Source organism: Cynocephalus volans, chromosome 7 (assembly GCF_027409185.1).
Source record: "Cynocephalus volans isolate mCynVol1 chromosome 7, mCynVol1.pri, whole genome shotgun sequence".
In the NCBI taxonomy this organism is placed as follows: domain Eukaryota; kingdom Metazoa; phylum Chordata; class Mammalia; order Dermoptera; family Cynocephalidae; genus Cynocephalus; species Cynocephalus volans.
The window spans coordinates 3,813,856-3,836,888 of NC_084466.1; the positions used below are offsets into that span (position 1 = coordinate 3,813,856).

The window sequence follows — 23,033 nt, forward strand, 5'->3', positions numbered from 1 at the left end:
GGCGGGCAGCAGGCTGGACACCAGGGAAGAGTAGATGTTGTGGTCTGAGGCTGAGGCTATCTGCAGGGGCAATTCCCACTTCCTGGGGGCAGGGTGGTCTTTTTTCTCTTCAGGCCTTCAACTGATTGGATGAGGCCCACCAGCATTAGGGAGGGTAATCTCTTTACTCAGAGTCTACTGATTTAAATTTCCACTGATTTAAATAATGCCTTCACAGCAACATCTTGACTGGCGTTTAACCAAAAAATACAGCCCTGCCAAGTGGACAGATAAAGTTTACCATCACACCCTGCTTTTATGGGAATACTTATCCTGACTCTTTTCTCAGAAGATAATCTTTATTTTGTGAGAATAGCCTGTGGTCACTCAGTCTTTGAACCGGCAACCAGGGCCCTTGTCTGGAATGTGGGACGGTTACGTGCACAGTGGGCTGTCTCTGCGTTCTGTCCTTGGTGCAGCTGAGTTGAGCGTGCAGCAGCTATGCTGGTCATGAGATAGTAGTGATGAGTGGGGGAGGTGGCCAGGCTGTTTATTTCCAGCTTAGTCTCCCATACAAGTAATACCTGCCTATTATTCGGGTGATTTCAAGCGTCTTTACATGAATATCAATATTTATGTCTTGCTCTTCTTTTTCATCCTCTAGGGGGACCCAGGTGAAATACTGGGCCATGTGCCTGGGACACTGTTAAAAGGCGAAAGAGGGTTTCCTGGAATCCCAGGGATGCCAGTAAGCATCTGCTAGAGAATTATAAGCATGTGCTGCATCACCTCCTAGCTTGCATTTTAATTCTTTTCTTTCTCAATCATTTATAGGGCTCACCAGGATTACCAGGGCTGCAAGGTCCCGTTGGCCCTCCAGGATTTACTGGACCACCAGTAAGTGTTTGGGATATCTCTCTGAGGCAGCCATTCAAAGAGCACTGTGTTGAGGTGTGAAAATGAGTGATTTTATGAAAACTCTATGCAAAGGTGATCCCTTTTAATTTAGATATGGCAGAATCAGCTTCTTTCTTATGAAAATGTTTGGTCGGCATCCATTGTCCTCATATTCCCAGAGCTGTGGGGAAAGGGTAATAATAGTCAAGACAGGTAACACAGTCATTGTTTGAGGGGCTGGCTGGAAACCAGTGATACCCACAGACTGAGACAGTGGAGTTCAAAGGTGGATAAGGCAGGCTCTGCATGGGTGACTTCGTATGGAGCAGGGGAGATGGATTTGCAGAAACATAATCGTACAAGAAGCTCTGGATCTGCTGGGAGCTGTGGACACAACCAGGCGGCAGCGCAGAAGCTACACTTGGTTTGTTATTAAGGCTTTACAAACCGAACACCCGGAGATGAACCTCCAGGAGACTGGGCTATCTTTGGCCTCCTGCTCAGTGGAAGGGAGCCATCTTTTCCTCCCCACTGTGACATTTTTGAGAGCGCAAGAGAGTTACAGTCAAGGAGATGCACCTATGTTCCAAGTGCCACGTTCGCAAGCTCCAGATACCGCCCCCGAGCTTGCCATCCTTCCACGGCCTGATGGAGTGCTCTTAGAGAGTCTCAGGCTTACGTTTTTAATTTACTTTTTTTTTCATTTTCTTTTTATCTAAAATCCAGAAATTCTTCTTCTATCCATCGTGTAAATGTAGTCTCTTTTATATTCTTGCAAATAAATGGGCAGTTTTTAATGAGTCAAAAATGACTAGTTTTTCCATTTTAAAATGATTAGAAAAAGCGTTCTGAAATTTTGTTGCAAACATTGGAAGTTTCTTATTTCACTATAGCCTACTCATTCAAAGAATCCTCAGCTTTTTAAGATAAACAATTATATCTAAAGAGGACAAACATAATTCTCAAGGTGGAAACTCCAGGGACCCTGGGGAGTTTGGCTGGTGACCATGCCTCGTTCTAGCAGTTCATCCTGGTGCGTTCTTAGGTTATTGGAGTCCACAGGGCAACACCTAAGATTTTGAGGTATTTCCAATCCTGTTAATAATTGTCCTGGACCAATTGCTGGTTATTTTCAAAGTTTTACAGTTCTACTACACAGGAAAAATACTTAACAAATAAATGATCATGTTAACCACGGAATCTTAAGATGACTTTAGCACGAAGAAGGATTTAAGGCTCACTAGAGTTGAATCATATTAATTAAAATGATTTCTCTCCCAGGGTCCCCCAGGCCCTCCTGGACCTCCAGGTGAAAAGGTAAAGTTTTTTTTTTCATTCACTGTTCTTTGTCATTAGTATAAGACTGTCATGAAATTGCCATAACTCATTCTGTAAGTTTCTGTAAAAATTTTTGAAAACTATGTCATCTTTATCTATCTATCTATATATTTAAGCATTTATCTACATTTATCTATCAATCAATCAGCTATCTACCTATCCATCAATTATCTGTCAGTCTATCAGTCTTTCCTTCCATTCATCCCTTAATCATTACTTTGGAATCACTGATCTTTCCCTTAGTTTTCTAAAGCCAGAGTTTAAAAACCTTAAATTAAAAAAAAAAAAGTTGTTATAGAACTTTTATCAATAATACTTTTAGAAACTTTTTCATAGATGTCAAATACAGCATGATCGTAACGATCTTGAAAATTTTTTGATAGTTGTGGGACAAAGCTGTTACTTGAAATTCACCATCGTTTTTATTTTTGGTTGTTTGTTAAATTTAGTTGAATGAACAAGTGAATCAGTTGAACAATGTGCAATAAATAATGCCTGTTCATGCAGGGGTTGCAAAAATGCAACATATATATATTTAAAATCTTGACTTATTATTTTATTTAACTTTTAAAAAAATTCTTTAAATTTATTATTAACTTATTCATTCTTACAAATCATGATATTTCTTTATGCACCTCACCTGACCTATTGCTTGCCAAAGCCCCTGCCTCCCTGCCCCCATCTCTAGTGTCCTTAGGTTTGTTCTGCCCTCCTGAAAGTTCAGTGTATTGTTGAGGTCTTTTCTTTCTTTCTTCCCTCCTTCCTTCCCTTCTTTCCTCCCTAGCAGCCAGTTATGAGTGAGAACATGTGGTGAGATGCACCATCTTCTAGCATTTTATGTGGGTTGTGGGACGACTGAGCAGAGTTGACAGCTCTAACAATAAAAACCTAACTTTTAATCAACAGGGGCAAATGGGCTTAAGTTTCCAAGGACCGAAAGGGGACAAGGTGAGTACACTTCACTGGAGTGTTTTCGTGTTTGAACTCACAGTTCTAAACATGACAGAATTTCCGCCTCTGGACCAACTTTCTGTTCATAGTGACCCTTCTCTGCATCATGTTCCTGAGTTTGACATGTTTTCCTTGACATGCTAGAGTTACTGGCTTCATCCCAGCTCATTGAATAAGAGCTCTCCGTGTGGTCTGACAAGCAGAGAGTACAGTTATCTGTACACAGAGTTCAGTCAAGATGTTCTTCCTCAGTGATAAAAGCCAGACCTAGAGTCTATTAAAAAAGAGGAGAGTTTAGGACTTGACTGTTGGTAGCGCCGCTCTAGTTAACGCTGCACTGATGAACTAGGATGGAACACGATTGGCAGTGGCTCGACTCCTGTCCCCTGCCCACCAGCCTCTCTTCTCAAATGGGAGCAGGGAGGGCACAGAGTGGAGCAGGCTGCTCCAGTGTGGGAAGAGGGAGGCAGATTGTGGGTCCCTGGGCCTCTGCTGTTCCCTGCGGTAGCTTCCCTGGATCAGACAGAGGACACGGGGCACGAGCTAAGAGGGGACCCCTGCAGACGCTGTGAAGTCCTGGATTCCTCGTCACTAATGCTCACGCTGTTGTCAGTGGTCGCATGCAGGGGGTACCACATGCAGCGGGGCCAGGACAGATCCAGACTGTCCAGTGGGTTTCTGTTTTCCACCCCAATTTTTGGCCCATTTTTTTCATAAACTTCACAATAAAGTGACTCTGAAATTTACGCAGTTGACATTTTTAGACCTCACTCATTGTGCCGTGAATAGATTTCACTTTACTTCTGAGTGTACCCAGCAGTTAGGATGCCTGTGGAAGGAGATTTTCAATGGTTTTATTTTTGGTTTACGTAAAAATACCTCCTCTCTTCCCAAGCTCTATTAGGCAGTGTGTGTGCATTTGCCCCGTGCCATCAAAATGCGGTAGTGCACTCTGTGTGCAGATCCACGTGTGGATGGATCCTTCTGTGTCCAGATTCCATTGCTATTACCCTAGATGGTAGTGGCCAGCCTTCCTGGCCCCTGGGAAGTGAGAGTCTCCTCCTGCCTTTAGATACCTGTCATACCATCTTCCTACTGAAACTTAATTTTCCGCTGAGGCAAAGATGTACCAGAATTGAATAAAGCATGATTACATTTTAAAATTAGGTGTTTTGTTTTAGGCTTTTCCCCCCTCTGCATTTTTTCTTCTCTGCTTAATTATTTTTATGCCTAATTCATCCTCAATTTTTGCATCTACAGGGTGACCAAGGAGTCAGTGGGCCTCCAGGAGTACCAGGACAAGCTCAAATTCAAGAAAAAGGAGACTATGCCACCAAGGGAGAAAAGGTATGAATGGATTTCATCCAGTGAAAGAATTAGAAAGAATTAGAGAAAGAATGCTGTCTTCTAATTTCAAGACATGAATTTCAAGAGACAATGAGAAACTGGGTCAAAATTCAGAATTTCCAGCTACGTTCAATACTGACCTGAAAAACAGATTGATGGGCTCTCCATTACATGAAATACAAGCACCTTTGAGAGCAGAGGCAGCTGGAAATGCGTCAGCCCAAGACCCGTGTGAAGCTGTCTCACTGAGCGAGGGCTTCTTCCATGCACCCAAAGTCAGGGAGGAGCTGGTGGCAGGAGGGAGTCAGCTGGGGCAGGAGGAGGTTGGGGTCATCCGCTGTGGATCCAGCAAAGTGAGCTCTGCCCTTCTCAAGCCCATAACCCAGTCACTGCTGGGAAGTGAGCCCGGGAGGCCACTGTGAGTTTGTTGATATCAGAGAGAGCGTTCCTTTTTCCTTTTCTGTGGCATATAAAAATGGATATAGCCACTAGATAGTCCTGATCTCTCTCTCTCTCTCTTTAAACTCTTCTAGGGTCAAAAAGGTGAACCTGGATTTCAGGTAAATACATAATTCCTGTCTATCATCATTATTGTTTTGTGAAAGATTATAAAATACTGGATTTAAGTCACAAGCTTATTTCACCTGAAATTTAAGATTTACCCGATTTAATATTTTACTTAAGTTTACTAACGAACCTAACGCTTCCTCTTTTTGTTCCTTTAAGGGAATGCCAGGGGTCGGAGAGAAAGGTGAACCGGGAAAGCCGGGGCCCCGGGTGAGTGTTTCCCAAAGTCCTCTTGTTCCTCCTTGTGATGTAATTGTCCCATTGTTCCTAAGATCTCAGGTTCACAGAAACACCAGAAAGAGAAAGGCTCGTAGGGTTTTCTCGTTCATCCCTTTCATCTCCCGAAGGCCTTTCTGAAATCTTTGTGAGCTACCTGCACTTGAACGGTCTCTGGGGAAGGCGTAGGCCTCGCTGTTCAGGCACCCCGCGCCGCACCGAAGGTGGGGGAAGGTGGCTGGCAAGGCGCCATCCACCAGTGGGTGGCCCTGAGGTCCCCCACAACACCAGGCTGGACGCGCAGCCACCCCCTGAGATGCCGAGATGAACGTGAACTTCAGAACTAGTGGTGGCAGGAAACCTACCCAGCTGCCTGTGGCCCGAGCCCTTCGGTTTCCACCTGAAATAACATGCAGAAACCCCCATTAAAATAAACGGTTGGCCTATCAGCAACCCCATAGTCACCAGCCGATGGGAAAACTTCTCTGTGGTAGCTGTTACCAAAACGGGATGCTATCTTAGATTTGTAGCTCATCAGACTCCATTCTTCAAAAATTGAGACGTTCCCTTTCATCCTAACTTTTTCACGCTGTTCATCGTATAGTACATGACTTACTGTCGTAGTCTTGTCAGCTCACATGCAGCCCTTACTCACCCTGCTGTCATTTCATAAAAGAGACGTTATATTAACTTGTATTAGAATCAGAGCATTGGTGTTCTGCCATAAATATTATTTATGAGATGCTAACGTTTAAGTCTTTACTGTACAGGGAAAACCTGGAAAAGATGGTGAAAAAGGAGAAAAAGGGAGTCCAGTAAGTATTTTTCTCTGCAATTTTTAGAAGCAGTCACCCCACCCCGTCACTAGCTGCTGACTTGTCGCTCTGTCTTTCATTTTAGGGTTTTCCTGGTGATTCGGGATACCCGGGGCTCCCAGGCCGTCAGGGCCCTCAGGTAACTCGTTACACTGTTTTGAGTTTTTACCTTCATTTTGTAGTTCAACCTAGAAGTTTGTTCATTTTTTTTTTTTTTCTAGAATAAAGGACTCTGGACTCAAAGAAAAAAGTTATTTATGCTCCATTTGTGTAAAAACACCACTTAATTTAGTGGTTCTCTTTATGTGTATAAGTGTTTTAAAGAAAAAAATACAAAATATTACACTCATTCAAGTTTTGTGCCTTTTTTTTGTAGTAGACTAGTTTTTTTCCTGATTAAAAAACAACAGAAAATGCAGAAAGATATAATGAAGAAAAGAAAGTTATCTAATATTTCTACTACCCACTCAGAAACGGTCAGAGTGAAGGTTGGTCCTATGTGCACACACAGGCATATACTTTAAAAAAAATGGTATTGAATACCATGTCTTGCTTTTTCACTTAATGATATAAGGAGGATCTATTTCAATGTCCATAAAGGTAGTTGTGCATATGAACATTTTTAACATCTGTGCCTTTTATTACATGGTATTTAGGTCATTTTCAAATTTTTATGATTACAAGTATTTTTGTCATTTGTCTGATCATTTCCCCGTCATAAACTCCTAAAAGTACAATTTTTAAGTTCACCTTCAGACTCTCTTTGTGAAGCTTTTTTCACACGCCACCACATTGCTCCCAGAAAAGCTCTTTGCCAGCCCAGGGCCCTCTCGTTTGGCAACTGGGTATTATCAAACTTTCAAAAATATCTATCAGTCGGATAGGCAGAAAAACTCACTGTCGCTTCATTTTGCTCTTTTAATCATAAGACTAGGAAATGTAAACCTCTACTAAAATACATAATTTGCATATCTTAGGACTTTCTAAATTATGATGATGATATGTATATAAGAACATAGATATAAAAGGGTTAATTTCTTTTTTTTAAATCTGATATGGATTAGCATTAAGCCTCAAAGTAATCAGAATTTATTCACTAATGTTTTCAATGTTTTCAACACTGCATATTATATCTTCCAATGGAAATTTAAGACAATCATGACCTAAAAACCTCATATAAAATGATTTTGTTAAGAAGAAATAATTGGAAATTAATCATGTTTTTATATTATTTTATTTCATTTAAAAAAATTTTATTGAAAACCACTGTTTACTAATTCAGCCTACCAATGATTCTGTTAAAGTTGTCTGAGGGAGATTGTGGCCAGGAGAACAATATTGTGAGCTCTTTTGTGACATGAGTAATGAGCTTCCAATGTATGTTTTATAGAAATCTTTATTTCCAGATGTCATGTTTATGAAAAGCAAAATGAAATGTATTTGTTTTCGTTGTAACAGTCACAGAGCACTTAAGCTACTTACAAGGAGAGGTACGAAGCAAACCTCTATTTTACCAGAAGAAAAAGTTGGTCTGCAAGACCATCTTTATGGTAAAAATATGCAAGTAAAAGTCATTTTCTCTTTCGTAGGGTGAAAAAGGAGAAGCAGGTCCTCCGGGCCCACCTGGAAGTGTGAGTAAAAGTTTTGTGTGTTGGAGTATTGGGGGTGTTTGAAATGAAGAGAAGGGGGAAAGAGACAGACAGGTACATAAAGCACAGCTCCATGACAGTCCCTAGGACTGCATTTTTACATTAAGTGTGTGCATGCTATTTGAAATAATTTTATAATTCATATTGCATGGAGATTACTATTTTTATTACACTTTGATAGTTTCTCCATATTCTTAAAGGACTGAAAATGAAAAGGTTTGCACAGGGAGATAAGAATATCAGCAACACACTTTGAAACCTCTCTTTTAAGAGGCTGGCTTGTTAGCTCTCTTGGTTAGAGCATAGCCTTGTAACCCCAAGGTCACAGGTTAGGATCCCCATACCAGCCAACTACCCCAAAAAAGAAACCATTTTTTTTCAAAAAAATAGTGCATTAAGGAGAACTTCAGTAAGAGAAACAGTTCATGTATGATTTGATTATTCTAGCAAAACAATTTCTGTTTTTGCAAATAACATTTTGCTCCTGGTCCATATGCATATTTTTGCATACTTGCGATTGATATACCTAACACTTTTTAAAAAAAATGGACATTCTTCTTTTTTTTTTTTTTTGTCTTTTTTTGTGACTGGTAAGGGGATCGCAACCCTTGTCTTGGTGACACCCGCACCGTGCTCAGCCAATGAGTGCACCGGCCATCCCTATATAGGATCCGAACCCGCGGCGGGAGTGCCGCTGCGCTCCCAGCTCCGCACTCTCCCGAGTGAGCCACGGGGTCGGCCCAAAAAATGGACATTCTTCATGATTGCAAATTACCTTTGTAATGATCATTTTCAATATCCTGTCAGAGTGTTGTAGCATAATTGTTTTAGCCATTTTTCCCCAAATCTTCTTTGAAATGATGAAAATGTCCCTGGTTTGCTGCAGCTATTGCAGGCCCACAGGTGAGATGCGATGAACTTTTGTAGATGCCATTTTTCTGATGGGGAGAGTGGGGGATCGGACAAGGGCTCCTTAGGCTACGTTTCCAGAAATAGGATCATCTCATAGCCTCCTTAATGCTTTAATACTTCCACGTGTATTTATGATCCCGTGTTTGTGATCCACTGTTGCGTTGCACTGTCCTGTTTTTACCTTAACCTCACCAGCACATTCTATTTGTTTGTTTTTCTTTATATTAAAGGTGTTTGCTTTGTTTGTTTTTAACTGACAAGTAAATGTTGTATATATTTATGGTGACAGCACATTATTTTGATGTACACTGTGGAATGGGGGATCAAGATATGTAACAAAGAAATTTCAATAATAACCATTCATGTAATTGATACAAAGGAGTTATATTTTAAAGGTAACATGCAATGCTTGAATTCGCCATTTTCCTTGAATTTCAGTAATTTATAATCAGGGTGAATGAGTTTTTTCTTTTTTAATGAGGCCAATAACGCCTTTTTCTCGGCCTGTGTCCCTGTGGCCTTATAGAAGTGCCCACATAAGGTCATTAAAACAATAACAACAAAAAAACCTCTTTCAATAAAAAAAGTGAGCGTTCCCATGCTTACAGCTGAGGAAATTTAAAGCTGTCCTTCTGTAATACCCTGTGAAGTACATTATTCATTTTATGGCGTGTATGTATGTTTAGAAATTCCAAACCAAAACCTCAAATTGATGTCATTCCAACTTTGCATCATCAGAGTGTGACGAAAGCAGTTGCCAGGTAGACAATCACAAACGGACACAGAGCTGCCTGCAGAGCCCTCTGCAAAGAGGTCACTGCGCAGTGTTTATCCCATGTGTGTTCGAGACGCCCTCCCGTCTTCCACTGCTACTTCTTTACTATCATATTTCTTGAGATAATAAACGCGTGTTAATTCCTTCACCCACAGTGCTGTGCCATGCAGGACCAGCCCCGCCCTCGCCATGCCTCCGCCACGTGATGACCATCTTTTCTTCTTTAATTCAGGTTATAGGCACAGGCCCTTTGGGAGAAAAAGGAGAACGGGGCTACCCAGGAACTCCAGGGTTAAGAGGAGAGCCGGGCCCGAAAGGTAGCTTTCCTGCCTGTCTCCCGCCCGCCCTCCCTCTTTCTTTCTCTTTTTCCTCTCCTGCGTTGACCTGCACTTACCTGTGTCTTGAGACCGTCTGCACGCCTTGCAGGACTGTCTGGCGACCGGGTCTTCCCCATGTTCATGCTTTGTCATTTCCTGGGGTACCCTGGAGCCTTTTACTGTAGCTCCAGGCACATGGCATGTCCACAGAGGATGCTCCAAAGGTTTCCAGTTCTGTTTTCCACGTTCCCCTTGAGCGAGGATACATGTGGGCACAGCAAGCAAGACTCTTAGCAGAGCAGTGAGTGTTATGTAACCGAGCGCACTGCTCTCAGTTTGTCCTCCTTTCTTTCTCTTTCAAGGTTTCCCAGGAAGACCAGGCCCACCAGGCCCTCCAGGTGAGAATCTTTAACTGATTTTATTGTAGAATATTCGTACACCTTCTCTGTGGCTTGCATTCTGAATATGTTTATTATGTACATCAGATATTTTCATAAACTTGCTAGCAATATTATTACACATTTTCTAGTTGTGAAAGCAAAATGTGCTCCTTGATAAGTGCTTTGCATTTTATAAGTTACAGAGTAGCACGTCATTAATAAACATGTGCACCGGGCATGGGCCCTCAGCTCTCATCAGGACTGACCTGCTCTCCCTTGGAAAGCGTCCAGTCTTTCCACAGGTCCCCGATTCCAGCATAGGCAGATTCTTTCCCCTCAGTGTCTCTATACCACATCCCCTCTCTCTGGAACGTTTACTAGGACGGGAACCCTGCCACCTGCTCTGGTCAACTGTGGTTTTGCTTTTCCCCGGCATCAGCAGCACTGCTTCCTGTGTGCTAGTTTGCACCTCCTAGTCGATCGTGTCTTCCAGGGCTAGGAGTGGCATGCATGTGTCTGCACACACCCAGGTGTGTCTGCACGTGTGTGCGTGCACATGTGGTGTTCTCCCGGGCCCTAGAGCAGACCCGGTATGTCTGATGGAAGCTCTCAAAGGCCCCAGCATTGAGACACAACCGAGTGCTCATGGCCCTTAAGCTTCGTGCTTTGTTTTTGATTTTTTAAATATAATTTTGTTTTTTAATCTTTTTTGCTTATTATTTCATTGTTTTCCTTTCTCACAGTTCAGAGTTTTCCCAGAGCCTCTTTATTTCCTTTTTGTGGGAACAGGAGACACCCCACACCTGGCTCCAGGCAGGGCCTTCGTCTGCTCCTACTTTCTCTTCTTTCTAAGAAAACTTTTGGATCTCCTCTTAAAACCATCCCTTTCCTCTCTTCTCAGCCACTCTCTTCTCTTTGATTCCAGGGGACATGTCACTTTACGTGTTCCCTTAGCGTGTGCCATGTTTACTTTCTATGACCATTTATCCACACCACACTCTTAACCCACAATGTTGAAAACTACGTCCTGGGATAGCTCTGGCTGGAGGGTGCATGGGCTCGCCCTGTGTCACGCCAGCCGCCCTCTGCTGGTCCTCAGTCCTCGGTCCTCGCACACGGCCGTCGGGCCCCTGCCTCCCCGGCTCCTCCTTGGCTGGCCTCCCTCCCGGGAGCTGTCCCATCTCCTGCAGTCAGGAGCTTCCTCTGCTCACTCACCGCCAGTCAGGACACTGAATGTCTGCCACCATCAACATGCTGTGCTGTGGGCTTGCTCGTCCCGCCTCCCTCGTCTGTCCTGCTTTTCAAGCTCTCCCTTGTCACACCGGCGCTGGCTCTGTCCTCCCTGCAGCAGTGTGGCCCTCAACCTTCATCCTCTTGAGCATCACTTCTAAAGCCTCCTCAGCTGTCACAGCTCAAGCTGTCTGGTCTCTTCACGTGTCACCCGCTCCTGTGACTTCAGATCCTTTCACAGGCATCTTATGTACCCTTACCTTTGCTTTTCTGCCATTTCCTCTGGACCCTCAACCCAGTCAGCACCCATTTGCTTTATGTCCCCGTTTGCTTTGTCTAATGACGTTTTCACGTCCTTATTCTCCAAGTGGAAGTGGAATACGCCCTCCACAGCCTTTTCTTTCATACATGGGGAATGCTACTCGCAGTGAAAGGACCTCACAGATTTTAGTGTTTAGCTAATGAGTCTTAGAGTTAATTTGTAGGAAACATTTGACTGTCAGCCTTTATGTGGTCGGAAGCCCGCTGTCTTGACTTGTTTTTCCTGGTCTAGAGCAGTTCCCCTCTCGGTGATGTCTGCTACTCATTTTATCTTAGACAGAGTTAAGAAAATTAGTTGTACTGTGAATGTCCCCTTCCTGGAGATTATTTACATGAGATTTTGTGCTCGTTCCAGGCTTCCCTGTCCCGGGGCAGGTTGGTGCTCCTGGCTTCCCTGGTGAAAGAGGAGAAAAAGGCGACCAAGGATTTCCAGGAGTTTCCTTGCCAGGACCAAGTGGAAGGGATGGGACCCCGGGCCCTCCTGGACCCCCTGGGCCCCCTGGGCAGCCGGGCTACACAAGTAAGTTCCGTAGGGGTGGGCTCATGTGTCACTGGGACTGCTCCCCACAGTGGCTCGGACGTCCAGTGATTGGTCAGCTATTTGTATTCCTCTTGGGTATCTTCACAAAATTAACCACATTACAAAAAGGCATAGTTAACGTTTAAAAGAAAAACCAGTTTAAAGGAATAAGTAACCTGTTAACCAGCTTTGAAGTTAAAAAGCAAACTGGTTGAGTTGTACAGTTCTTATTGAGATCAGAACACATCCTACTTTGTCTAGAGATACAAACTACTACTAACACACCCGCACACGCCCACATGCACATTCAAAATAAGGAAGAAGGGATTTCATGGGCACAGATCGCATAAGTGTGTGTGGTAACGTAATGAATGACTTCAAATCTGAGCAGCACGTCATCTGGAATTTTCTTATTTCAGCCCTCCATAAAAGCTGAGTGCCTAACACTCAACTCTTGGTTCACTTAAGGTGGTCCTGTGGTCCCAACATAATACCAGGGCAAACTATAAGAAGATTTCAGACATTAAGTCAACTGGTCCAATGAGAGTGTGTTTAGATTTCCAAAGCAGGCCTTCTGGACCTGCTGGATCAGAACCGATGTGTCCTCCACGGACCACCTAAATGCCGATCCTCTGTGTGGTTGATTAAAGAAGCGTTCACAGGTTTTAAATGCCAGTGGGGTGTATTTTCTAGAATTCAAACACATCTTTATGAGAGGGAGTTTTCATGGATATGGAGGCCAGATAAGGACTAGATAGGACAATTGATTCCAGATTGACAACTTCACTGGGAAAGGATTGGCAGGAATTTGGGTGGGAAATGGACAGATGCTCTGCGACTTTACAGAACTTCCTTGTCCTCTCTCGTCATTTTGTGAAATGTGGAAAATGAAGATGAAACATTGAAGTCCAGGAGACACTCAATCTAAAGTCCTTTCTCCTCTCCGTGTCCTAGAGAAGGTTGTGAGTGTCAGAGGGGCCTTCGGGTCCTGGTTCGCTCCACAGGGAGGAAGTGCCCACGGGGAAGCGGGCACTGTTCTAGAGCAGACACAGAACTCACACACAACCCCGTCCTCCGAGCACGGGTGATAAGCAGCTTCTGTGGCATGCAGGAGATGACAAGCACAGAGGATGAGCTAAGCGGGAGTTCTGGGGTGCGGAGGGGGGTCCCCTGTGGGGCTGGGGTTTGAAAGAGTGATCAGCAAAGACACGGAGGTGGTGAGGAAGCCACCTGTGGGGAAATATGGGAGAAGAACACTCTTTTGGATTTTTTGGATATTTGGAAATATGGACACATTTTACCTAAAAGTGCGAACTCTCCATTATTGTTAAGCGAGTAGCATGTGTTAACTGAACACATTGTAACGTCTACCATCCCAATTTTCCAGGTTGCCCTTTTTAGTCAGTGCAGATTAATTCCTAATCACAGAGTATTAAGTGATAATTTACAAATGAGATTTTTATTTAGATTTATAGTGTATGTTAAAGAGGCTACATCTTAAAACCATTGCTACCTTGAGACCTATCCGTAGCTCTTTAACCATGCAATGTGGAGATTTCTGTGTCCCGCTTCTGCTGCTGTGTCCCCGTTCCGAATGCTGACAGCTGGCTCTCAGCTATCCGCGGCTGCAGGTGCCTGCAGTGAGCAGACGCTGTGAAATGCAGGCTCTAGACCTGCATTTCAAAACCCCTCAGCGATAATCACTACATTCTTGCTTCAAATTTAAACTTATTTTAGATTGACTTTGGTGAGGATGTATAATTGCTTTTTTACCAGGGAAGAGAAGGGATTATAGTGGAGATGAGGCAGGCAGGAGGTATGTTCTGGAAAAGGAACATAATAATGTTATGTGTCTCCATGTTCAGGAACCTACCGAGAATCAGGGGATCGATACACCCTAGGCTTGCAGGGCTGGGAAATGTGAGTTCTTTACGGTTAAGTGATTTAGGGACCGCTTTTGGAAGCAAGAAAATGGAGTCCCCTTTGTCCAAGATGGATGGTCTCCGTTGTGCATGGATGGAGTGTCAACAGGGGGCCAGCCAGGATGGGAGACAACAGGCCAGGTCTGTAGCTGTGGCTGCCACAGCAGACTGTTGTCACCAGCTCAGGTTTTGTCACTTCCTGTGCTGTGTCAGGAGAAGCTCACAGAAAAAAAAAAGAGCAACGAACTAAGCAAGAACGCTTTCTCCCTGATGTCAGTTCCTACACATTGGAGACTAACTTTTTCAGCTACGCTACAAACCAAGTCATAAAACTGGGAAGCTCTGGCTTGTTTCAGGTGTTCTTGTTCTAGCTGGGTGGGGAGCTGGAAAGGCTGACCCTGGTTAACACACCCAACCAGAGGGAGGACACCCCTCCCAGACCATGTGTCCTCCTCCTGCAGGTGACTGCCACGGTCCCCATCGTGTAAGGTGTGAGGAAGTCTTCAGCGCTAGCTCACGGGTGTTAGGACTGTGCTTGTGACGAAAGGCTTGGCAGAAATGTGTGCATTAAATTCTTCACACTGCCACTTTTCTTCAAAGATATTAAAGAGATACAACCTATCACAGTGGGTCTCCTAACTATAAGACAATATTTTTTTTAACTAGAAGCCACGACGGATGGTGTTGGTAGTACTGATATTTGCTTTCATGCCTCTTTCCGTAAATGATGCTCAGATTGAATGTGCACAGTAAGAGGCATTTCCCAGGGACAGTCTGCATCTCTAAAACACTGATTCCTTTGCTGTAAATTTGCTTAGGAATAAAGTCATTTTAGTCTCAGCTTCAACATAACAGAGCCATGACCATGGACAAATCACTTAACTACTTAACTTTTTTGAGCCTCAGCTTCTTGATCTGTAAAATAAGGTTGATGGTATGTACTTTGCAAGATGAAAATGAAATGATATATAGGACAGGGCTAATGAACTGAAGAGTGCTTTAGAATTTGTGAAACAGAAATGTTAGCCGAGATTGCTTGGGATGGTGAGCAGGTGACACTGGATGTGCTGGCTTTCTTTGCAAAGTGATATCTTATTATTTTAAAGCAAACTAAAGATGGATTTCTTTACTTACTAAACAGACTAAACTGTTTTGGTTCTATAATAGAGATTGAACTGAATTAAGAGAGGATAAAAATACCTAGCCATGATCCTATAATTTTTACAATTTCAGATGGAATTGTGGAATGTCAGCCAGGACCACCAGGTAATCAGGGTCCTCCTGGAATTCCAGGGCAGCCAGGATTGGCAGGCGAAGTTGGAGAGAAAGGTAAGAGATTTTAATTTTTTTGAAACATGGTGATTGTGTTTGTGCATATGATTCCCCCCCCCCCCACATACTTCCTGGCTTTGGAGTTAGGTTAGGGTGAGCTTAGGTATATTCTTCTTTTATTTGAAACTACCCTCAAAATCCATTCCTAGAGTAAGTGTCTTTCTACACTCAGTTGAGATTGTCCTGATGTTGGGCTTTTGCAAGAGAGCAGTGATCTGGGAGAAGAGGGTGGAGACATAGCCCTGAAGGAGACAGTTACTGCTCTTTATCCTTTCCATGGACAGTGACATCAGTCTTGTTGCTGTGGCCACGGTCAGCAGATTAAACCCTCAGACTAATACAGTCCCACAGTCCTTCAGTGCAGAGTATTATAGAGTTCCATTATCAAAGAACGCACGTCCTGCTCCAAGCCAAATCACACATCTGTGCATAGAAAGCTCACTACCCTTTAAGCCACGTTTGCATAATCAGTGTGAGCAAATCTGCTGCTGATGCATTAAGCAACTTTACCATTGGCTCTCAAGTTTAATCTTTTCAAATGTTTGCTGTAACAACAACAAAAGACACATCTTTCTTTTCAGCAATCTTGGAAACTGGTGGATTATCACTGCATCAACAGTTCTGTCTTAGAGTGGGGTAAACAATGGGTATTCCTATATTTGTATAACTATTAATAACCCAAAAGTAGAATAAGTAGGAGGCTGTCCCCCAGAATCAACCCCAAGGTGTACCATTTCTGGTTATTTTGTAAGGATTTTTGGTCTTCAAAAGCCTAAAACATAAATGCTACATGAAAAACAGTTTCAACTACCATCTTAGAATTTTGATAACCACGTACATGGCAGAACCTTAGGTGGAAGTGATCTTAGAAGTCATCACAGGGGTGCAACCATTCAGTTTGCCACTTAATTTTTAATGAGACTGTCTAGTTAGCAGGTGCTTAGTACTTTCTGAAATAGGCTGTTCCATTTTGTGACACATCCAGTGGCCAGAGGCTCTTTACACTAAAATCTCATTTATCCATCCCCCAAATCCCAGAAGAAGCATCTTTCTTCCCCTTGTCTCTGTGCTCCTGTTACAACATTATCAGCCTGCCTGGATTGCAGCTGGTCTCCCATCCACCTCTAGGCTCGCAAACAGGGCAGAGTAATGCAGAGGACCCCCCAGGGGTTTACTTGTAGGGGTTTCTCCACAAACGTTTGCTTTATATTGTGCCCAATTTGTGTCTAGAAACCAGACACTTTAATGTTTAAGACACAGGTATATTTAAGATACTTAAAGCCTTTGAGCTTAGTTTGAAAGCCAAGACTTAAGATGTTAGAATTTCCAGAGAGGACTTTTCCTCCCATATTTCAGTGCTGTGGTCTCTCTTCTCTTCTGTCCTTCGTGTCAGGCCAGATATTTGTTCTTCCTTTTGTGGCCTCTTATTCATATTGAACATCATCAACCAGTGACATAGGTTTAAAGTCCGTGAGCTATATGTACAGTTCAGTAAAAAGTACTAAATCAAAGCAAAAACAGATGGGAAGTTTAAGAATTAGAGAAAAATTTACAACAGTCAACTCTTTTCAGGCAGATAAGCAAAATTGAATTTCTGGGTCACTTTTTAGTGAGGCAGCCCCTGTCCTTCTGCTGGGTGCAGGACGGGGGCTCACTAACCCATGCAGCAGTGGTCGCATGTGGAGACTGCCAAGGCACACGTGTGCACAGTGACGCAGAGAGGAGCACAACTCAGCTCCTCTGGTTTTGGCCCAGTAGCAGATAGAACTATCCAGAGGACGGGTTCAATAACTGAGAATACCTAAGTTTGGCTGTAACATGCTAATGACAGACTTTGTCTATTCCTCATTACACTTAGGAGACTTCTGTTCCCATGTCACATGTCAGCACCCCTGTGTCTCCTTGTTTAGGTCAGAAAGGAGAAGGTTGCCTAGTCTGTGATACAGCAGGACTTCGCGGGCCTCCCGGGCCACAGGGCCCCCCAGGAGAAATCGGTAAGACCCAGAATATGAAAAGGACAGGTCAGAATTGCCACCCTGTATCGGTGCCTTCACAGAGAAACAGATCTTACTCCAGGACAGACCTAATTTTCTGCATTCAAAATTAGTGCATAATCATGAGAACGTGAAGCCATATTTCTGGGATCTGTCCACATTGCTGAAAAGGATAAAGGTGCCTATAATTTTGGCATCGTAAAGATTTCCTAATAAAGGGGTAGCTGCATAACAGTTCTCTCGGCTCCACAATTGTAGTTATCCCAAAAGGAGTTAACAGAATGTTTCTCCTTAGGTGGTCGCTGGGGGTGTGGGTATTATTTGTATGCATTTGGGGTCACAGTTTCCGTTTCTGAACCCATTTTGGGAATTTTAGTTATTACTCTCTTGAGATTCTTCAACTGATCATTCACTTCATAGAAAGACTTTTGCACTTTTAAATCGTGGGGGAAAAAAAGAGGCTTTGAAGAAGTGACTCGTGAATGCTCTGCTGTTATTTTCTGTGTCTCTTATGAAAGGTTTCCCGGGACAGCCAGGGGCCAAAGGCGAGAGAGGTTTACCCGGCAGGGACGGTCTTGAAGGTGTGCCTGTAAGTAACCCGAATGAGTTTGTACACGTGTGAGGATTTGCCACCATGCAAACCAGCCAAGCTGTACATTGTTGCGTTTGCAAATGTGGCTCCTGCCTCATGTGGGAGCTGGTCACGCTTTACTGAGCCGAGCAGTCTAGATTATTCCGTGTGACCCTCATCCCATGAGAATGAGCAAGATGGTTAAATCCAGAACCACCATCCAACCGCCTTGCCTCTCACCTGGTCAGAATTTCGTCCTGTTTACCTGTGTTCAGGTGCAGCTGAATGTCATGGGTGGTGTGTCCTTCCTTCGGGGTCTTGGGGAGTTTTTAAAACATGGGGTGCTGTAAGAGTCACCTCTAAGTGGTTACACTGCAGAGTGGATTGTTGTCTGTCTGTGTTGCCGTGGCCAGTAACATCACACCAGATCCTCTAAAAAGTTGTTTGTGAGTGAGTTCAGCACCAGTAGTTTCTATGGAAAGATTGATGAAAACTGACCTGCTGCCCTCCAGGCTTTGAGATATTTTTCCATTCTTCTTCTTAGGTATGTATTTTGAAAATGACCATTACCAGTATCTATGGTATAGATGTCTTTTAAACATTATAAATGAAATATCTCAATTACATCCACATGAAACCTTTCAGTTAAATAAAATACCAGCTTCTTAGGTTTTCTAGTTTGTTTTAGAAGAAGCCACTAAAGAGAAGGGAATAATAATAATCTTAAATGTTGAAAAACATTATTTTATTGCATCTAATCAGTTTTATTTCTAAAGCTTTTCAGCCTTACAGCATTGTCCTTCTCCGAGTATTTTCCTTGTTTCTTTGTTCTTTGTAAGCACTGACTAATTTCTACAGTTCCTTTTTTTCTCTTTTCTTTTTGTCAGAAATTGAAAAGCAGATCTTTAGCATTATTCTTTTCTGATGCAGTGCTTTAAATTTTTTACTTTTTTAAAGGTCTTTCTGGAAGCTTTTATGAAGGAGGGCCAGAGCGCAAGTGAGTTGAAATAGGAACGAAGCAGCTGGACTTCAGCAATTGTTTTCTCCTTTTGAAGTTAGATCTTGGGCTTCTGCTTTCCAGAACTTCCCTGGTTCCTGGGGAGCTAAGCTAGACGTTGCAATTGTTTAAAATATTTCTACATAAATTAGAAGTTCAAATAACTGGGAAGCCCTGGCTGTAGTGGGGATCAAAGACAGAACTTTGAAGAAAGCAGAAAAGGATGCTTTAGCCTCTGTCCACCCATCCTTATCTGCTTGGCTTTCCTGGATTACTTCCCGCCTCAGCTGTGGCTGAAACCCAGTCCAGACACTCACCCTCTAACCCCCAAATCTAATAAAATTGGAGACAGGGGTGCGAGAGAAGGATGGTTGAGGAGAAATCACGATAAAGAAGAAAGTAAAACCTTCCACAAAAATTCTAATCCCTGTTCCTTTTTTCTTAAGAGCTCCTTTCATTCCATAGATGAAAAGTGTCTCCAAAAATACACTCATGGGTCAATAATTTAACTGAGAAGATAATTTTTTTTTATCTGAAGCTGCATCATAGCTCCGTGGTTTAACCAGCTCAGAAACACGGCTATCTTACTTTGAATTTGGCTGGAGGATAAAGGAGGTACCCACAGACCAGTGGAGCGCAGTGGAGAGTAGATTGAAAATCGACAAGCGGTGAAATGCGCTGTTTTCATTTGATTTACATAGAATTTTTGTGACTTTTTCTTTGAGAGTCACGTGTTTGGTTTTGGGAGAGTATGACGGCTCACAAAGCCTGGCTTCGTGGTCACTGGCAGTGACACTTTGAAGCCAGCCCTCCCTGGCTTTCCTCACGGCGGCACCACCTTTAGAAGCAGACAGCACAGGTGCCAGCTCTTCTACAGTTAATGTAGCCGTTGCTAAATTTTCGAGGGAGTATTTGATTCCTCGGCATCATCTTAAGGGATGCAGATCAAAAGACCTTTGAATCGCTTAGGATCAAGAAGTTGTGTGGCAAAGAAACCACATGGAATGTCCTAGGGTCACCAATGTTGCTTTTCAAAAAACCTAGATTTTCACCTTCAATAGAACGATGGCTGGCAAAGTCGTTATTGTTAAAATACAAAATTATATTTTCTTACCCTAAGATCACGCATTGGAAAGCTTTATATTTTTAGGCTGTGAATAATCACCATAAAATAATGTAATGATGCTTTCAGTTGAGAACAATAAGCTGTGGCTTCAGTGTTCTTGCAGCGTTGTGATAAGGATCAGAGATGAGGTGTAAAGATGCTGTTATGGCACAGCAAGTGGATAATCAGTGTGGCTATTCTTCAAATGGGGACTGTGAATTTTGGTCTGTCCCTGGTCTTCCAACTCTGTCCTTTGAGAAGTGTGTGTGAGATGTACACACCTCTTCTTTGTTCTTTGGGAAGTACGTATGACACGTGTATGTGTGGTTCACGTAGGTCTGAGCACCTTCTGAGAGGGAGTTTATGAAAAGGAATTCAAACGAAATGAATTGTGCGAGAGTTTAGGTGCTGCCAGGTCTTTCTCAGGCCCAAGAGAACCAGCAGTTGGGATGTTATTTGAAAGCTCTGCTCCTGTCCTCACGGACCCTGACTCTCAGGGTGGCTGCAGGAGAGGCGGTGGGTGGGTGTGGGCATTCCTTGCAGATTGAGCTTTCCAGGAGCTGAGACGTGATCCAGTGGGCGTCTCTGGGAAAGTCAGTTCCTTTCTGCTGACTGCTCTGAAGGACTAACGATAGAGCCAGCCTTTCCCACAGTTCCCTTGCACGGGGGCCTGGAAGTCCCTGTCTCTCCAGAGTTTGGGGAGCAAGTGCACAAGGACACTGTGAAGCTTCAGTAACGCCAGCCCTTCAGCGCGGCGGCTGTGCCGTGCCGGGCTGTGCTCGGAGGCCCTTGCTCTCGTTTCCAGGCCCGGGCAGTCCCAGTCAGCACCTCCCAGCAGTCTCTGAAATGGCCCGTGGATGCTAGCCAGTCGTAAGGGGAGGGGACCATTCTACGAGGCCACACCGTTTACTCTCCCTGTGCCCCCATCTCTGTTTGGAATACCCAGTAAAGATAAGCGCTTTTAAGGAGAGCGCAAGCCGTGGGGCAGGTCAGGGCTTGGTCACAGAGCTATCGGCTTGCTTCTAGAAAATGAATGACGAGACCTAAACACAGGAGCACTTCTCAAGAAGGCAGTTCCTGACTCCGTCGCTGACTGTGTTCCAGTCGTGCTGGTGTGTTCCTTGGATGGATTCCTCTGTGTGTCACAAGGCTTTGTTCTTGTAGGGGCCGCAAGGTGCACCAGGGCTGATGGGCCAGCCAGGAGCCAAGGGGGAGCCTGGGGAGATTTATTTTGACCTGCGACTCAAAGGTGACAAGGGAGACCCAGGTTTCCCAGGACAGCCCGGGATGCCAGGGAGAGCAGGAACGCCTGGAAGAGATGGACATCCGGGTCTTCCCGGCCCCAAAGGCTCCCCGGTATGTTAATTTCCAGACTTTGCACGTGCATTTTACAAATGTGGATCTGCAAAACTAAAGACATGAATAATTTGAATCCTATTTATGTATTTTCATTTGGATGGTGATCAGCATCAATAAACTTGTCTCATGGCTCATGGGACAGCTGAAGTCTGTAAACCAGGTGTCCGTGGGCAGACTTGACAAGTAGCTGATGTATCAGGCTCCTCTGATGTACTCGGGGGAACTGAACAGGGACATGTTCCTATCTTTTTGCTGCGGATGGGAGGGAAATCTTAAGTTAATAGCGTTCATGCCATTGTTTACAGGAAGATTCCAAGTGTAGAGGGTGCATTCTCCAAAGTATATCCTTATGTGGGGTGAGGAGAGAGAATGTTGCCCAGCTTAGAGAAGAGAATGCTGGCTTCATTTATTAACCACAAGCTGATCTTTGTGGGAGGGTTGATGAAGTAGATAAGTATTGTAAGCCGGTTAAACTCTGGTACTTGTCTGCTACAGATGACAGAAGAATGTGACGTAAACTGGTGTGTCGGACTACCTACTGAGAACGTTTTCTCCCTCTTTTCACATCAGGGTTCAATAGGATTGAAAGGAGAACGGGGACCTCCTGGAGGAGTGGGATTCCCTGGCAGTCGTGGTGACATCGGTCCCCCTGGCCCTCCAGGATTTGGTCCTATTGGCCCTGCTGGTGACAAAGGACAAGCAGGCTTTCCTGGAAGCCCTGGGTCCCCAGGCTTGCCAGGTGAGACCTGAGAGGCCCTGTCTGGGGCTGTGTCAGAGAGCCTGTGGCAGGGCTGCGTGGGCTTCCACATCCAGCCCCACGCTCCGTGACTTCCTGACTATCAGGGGACGGGGAAGGTGCAGCCCTGGGCCCGGCTCAGGGTGGGCGCTCAGCAACGTATGAGTCGGGTGTGATTCCAGGTGGAAGATGCCATAGTGAGAAGAGCAGAGGCCAGGCACTGCTGTGCACAGGGCGGGAGGGAGGCGTGCATTACCAGGAGCATTAGATGTTGTCAAAGCGACTAGAGGCCGCAGCATGAGTAGAAATGTGTAGCTAGTGAACCGTGAAAAGCACAGTGTCTAAGTAGCTGGATAATCAAAATATCCAGCAAGAACTGTGGAAGACAATTGCATTTTGTCCTTCTTGCTCACAAATTTGCTGATTCTGTCTGTAACTATCCACTCCTGTTCCCGCAGAGGACTATTATTTCTTTATTAAGACATAGTGTAAGGCTCATGAGCACCCCAGCACAGGAAGTATTAGCCAGCTTTGCAGGAAGTCCTGGCGTGGAGTTCCAAGGTACCTGTTGTTAGTGTCATCCTCCCTGTTTGTACAGTCACTGAGTACGAGCACCAAGTTAGGACTCCACTAATGACTGGTCTTTATGAGGCAAGGGTCCCAGGAATGCCTCTATTATAACTACTTTAGAGGCAGGGAAATGCTGGGTTTGACTTAGAAAGACCCCCAGTGAACAGGAAAAGAGACCTTCGATCACTTTTCCTCGTGGTTTCTGATTCCAAAATCAGCAAACCCAGTGTTCT

At 44.1% G+C, this 23,033-nt stretch overlaps 1 protein-coding gene across 2 annotated transcripts in view; it reads left to right on the top strand.

Annotated features, from left to right (window-relative positions):
* The window catches only part of COL4A1 (collagen type IV alpha 1 chain), a 144,398-nt gene that overhangs the window by 91,718 nt on the left and 29,647 nt on the right, over positions 1 to 23,033 (top strand). For both annotated transcript variants that reach the window (XM_063102493.1, XM_063102494.1), the window contains exons 9-26: positions 644 to 727; positions 814 to 876; positions 2,158 to 2,193; positions 3,121 to 3,162; positions 4,426 to 4,512; positions 5,046 to 5,072; positions 5,239 to 5,289; positions 6,066 to 6,110; positions 6,196 to 6,249; positions 7,700 to 7,741; positions 9,679 to 9,763; positions 10,126 to 10,161; positions 12,050 to 12,214; positions 15,370 to 15,465; positions 17,379 to 17,462; positions 17,981 to 18,051; positions 21,300 to 21,491; positions 22,065 to 22,233. In XM_063102493.1, coding sequence (XP_062958563.1) covers positions 644 to 727; positions 814 to 876; positions 2,158 to 2,193; positions 3,121 to 3,162; positions 4,426 to 4,512; positions 5,046 to 5,072; positions 5,239 to 5,289; positions 6,066 to 6,110; positions 6,196 to 6,249; positions 7,700 to 7,741; positions 9,679 to 9,763; positions 10,126 to 10,161; positions 12,050 to 12,214; positions 15,370 to 15,465; positions 17,379 to 17,462; positions 17,981 to 18,051; positions 21,300 to 21,491; positions 22,065 to 22,233 — 1,429 coding nt within the window. The remainder of the gene's footprint in view (positions 1 to 643; positions 728 to 813; positions 877 to 2,157; positions 2,194 to 3,120; positions 3,163 to 4,425; positions 4,513 to 5,045; positions 5,073 to 5,238; positions 5,290 to 6,065; positions 6,111 to 6,195; positions 6,250 to 7,699; positions 7,742 to 9,678; positions 9,764 to 10,125; positions 10,162 to 12,049; positions 12,215 to 15,369; positions 15,466 to 17,378; positions 17,463 to 17,980; positions 18,052 to 21,299; positions 21,492 to 22,064; positions 22,234 to 23,033) is intronic.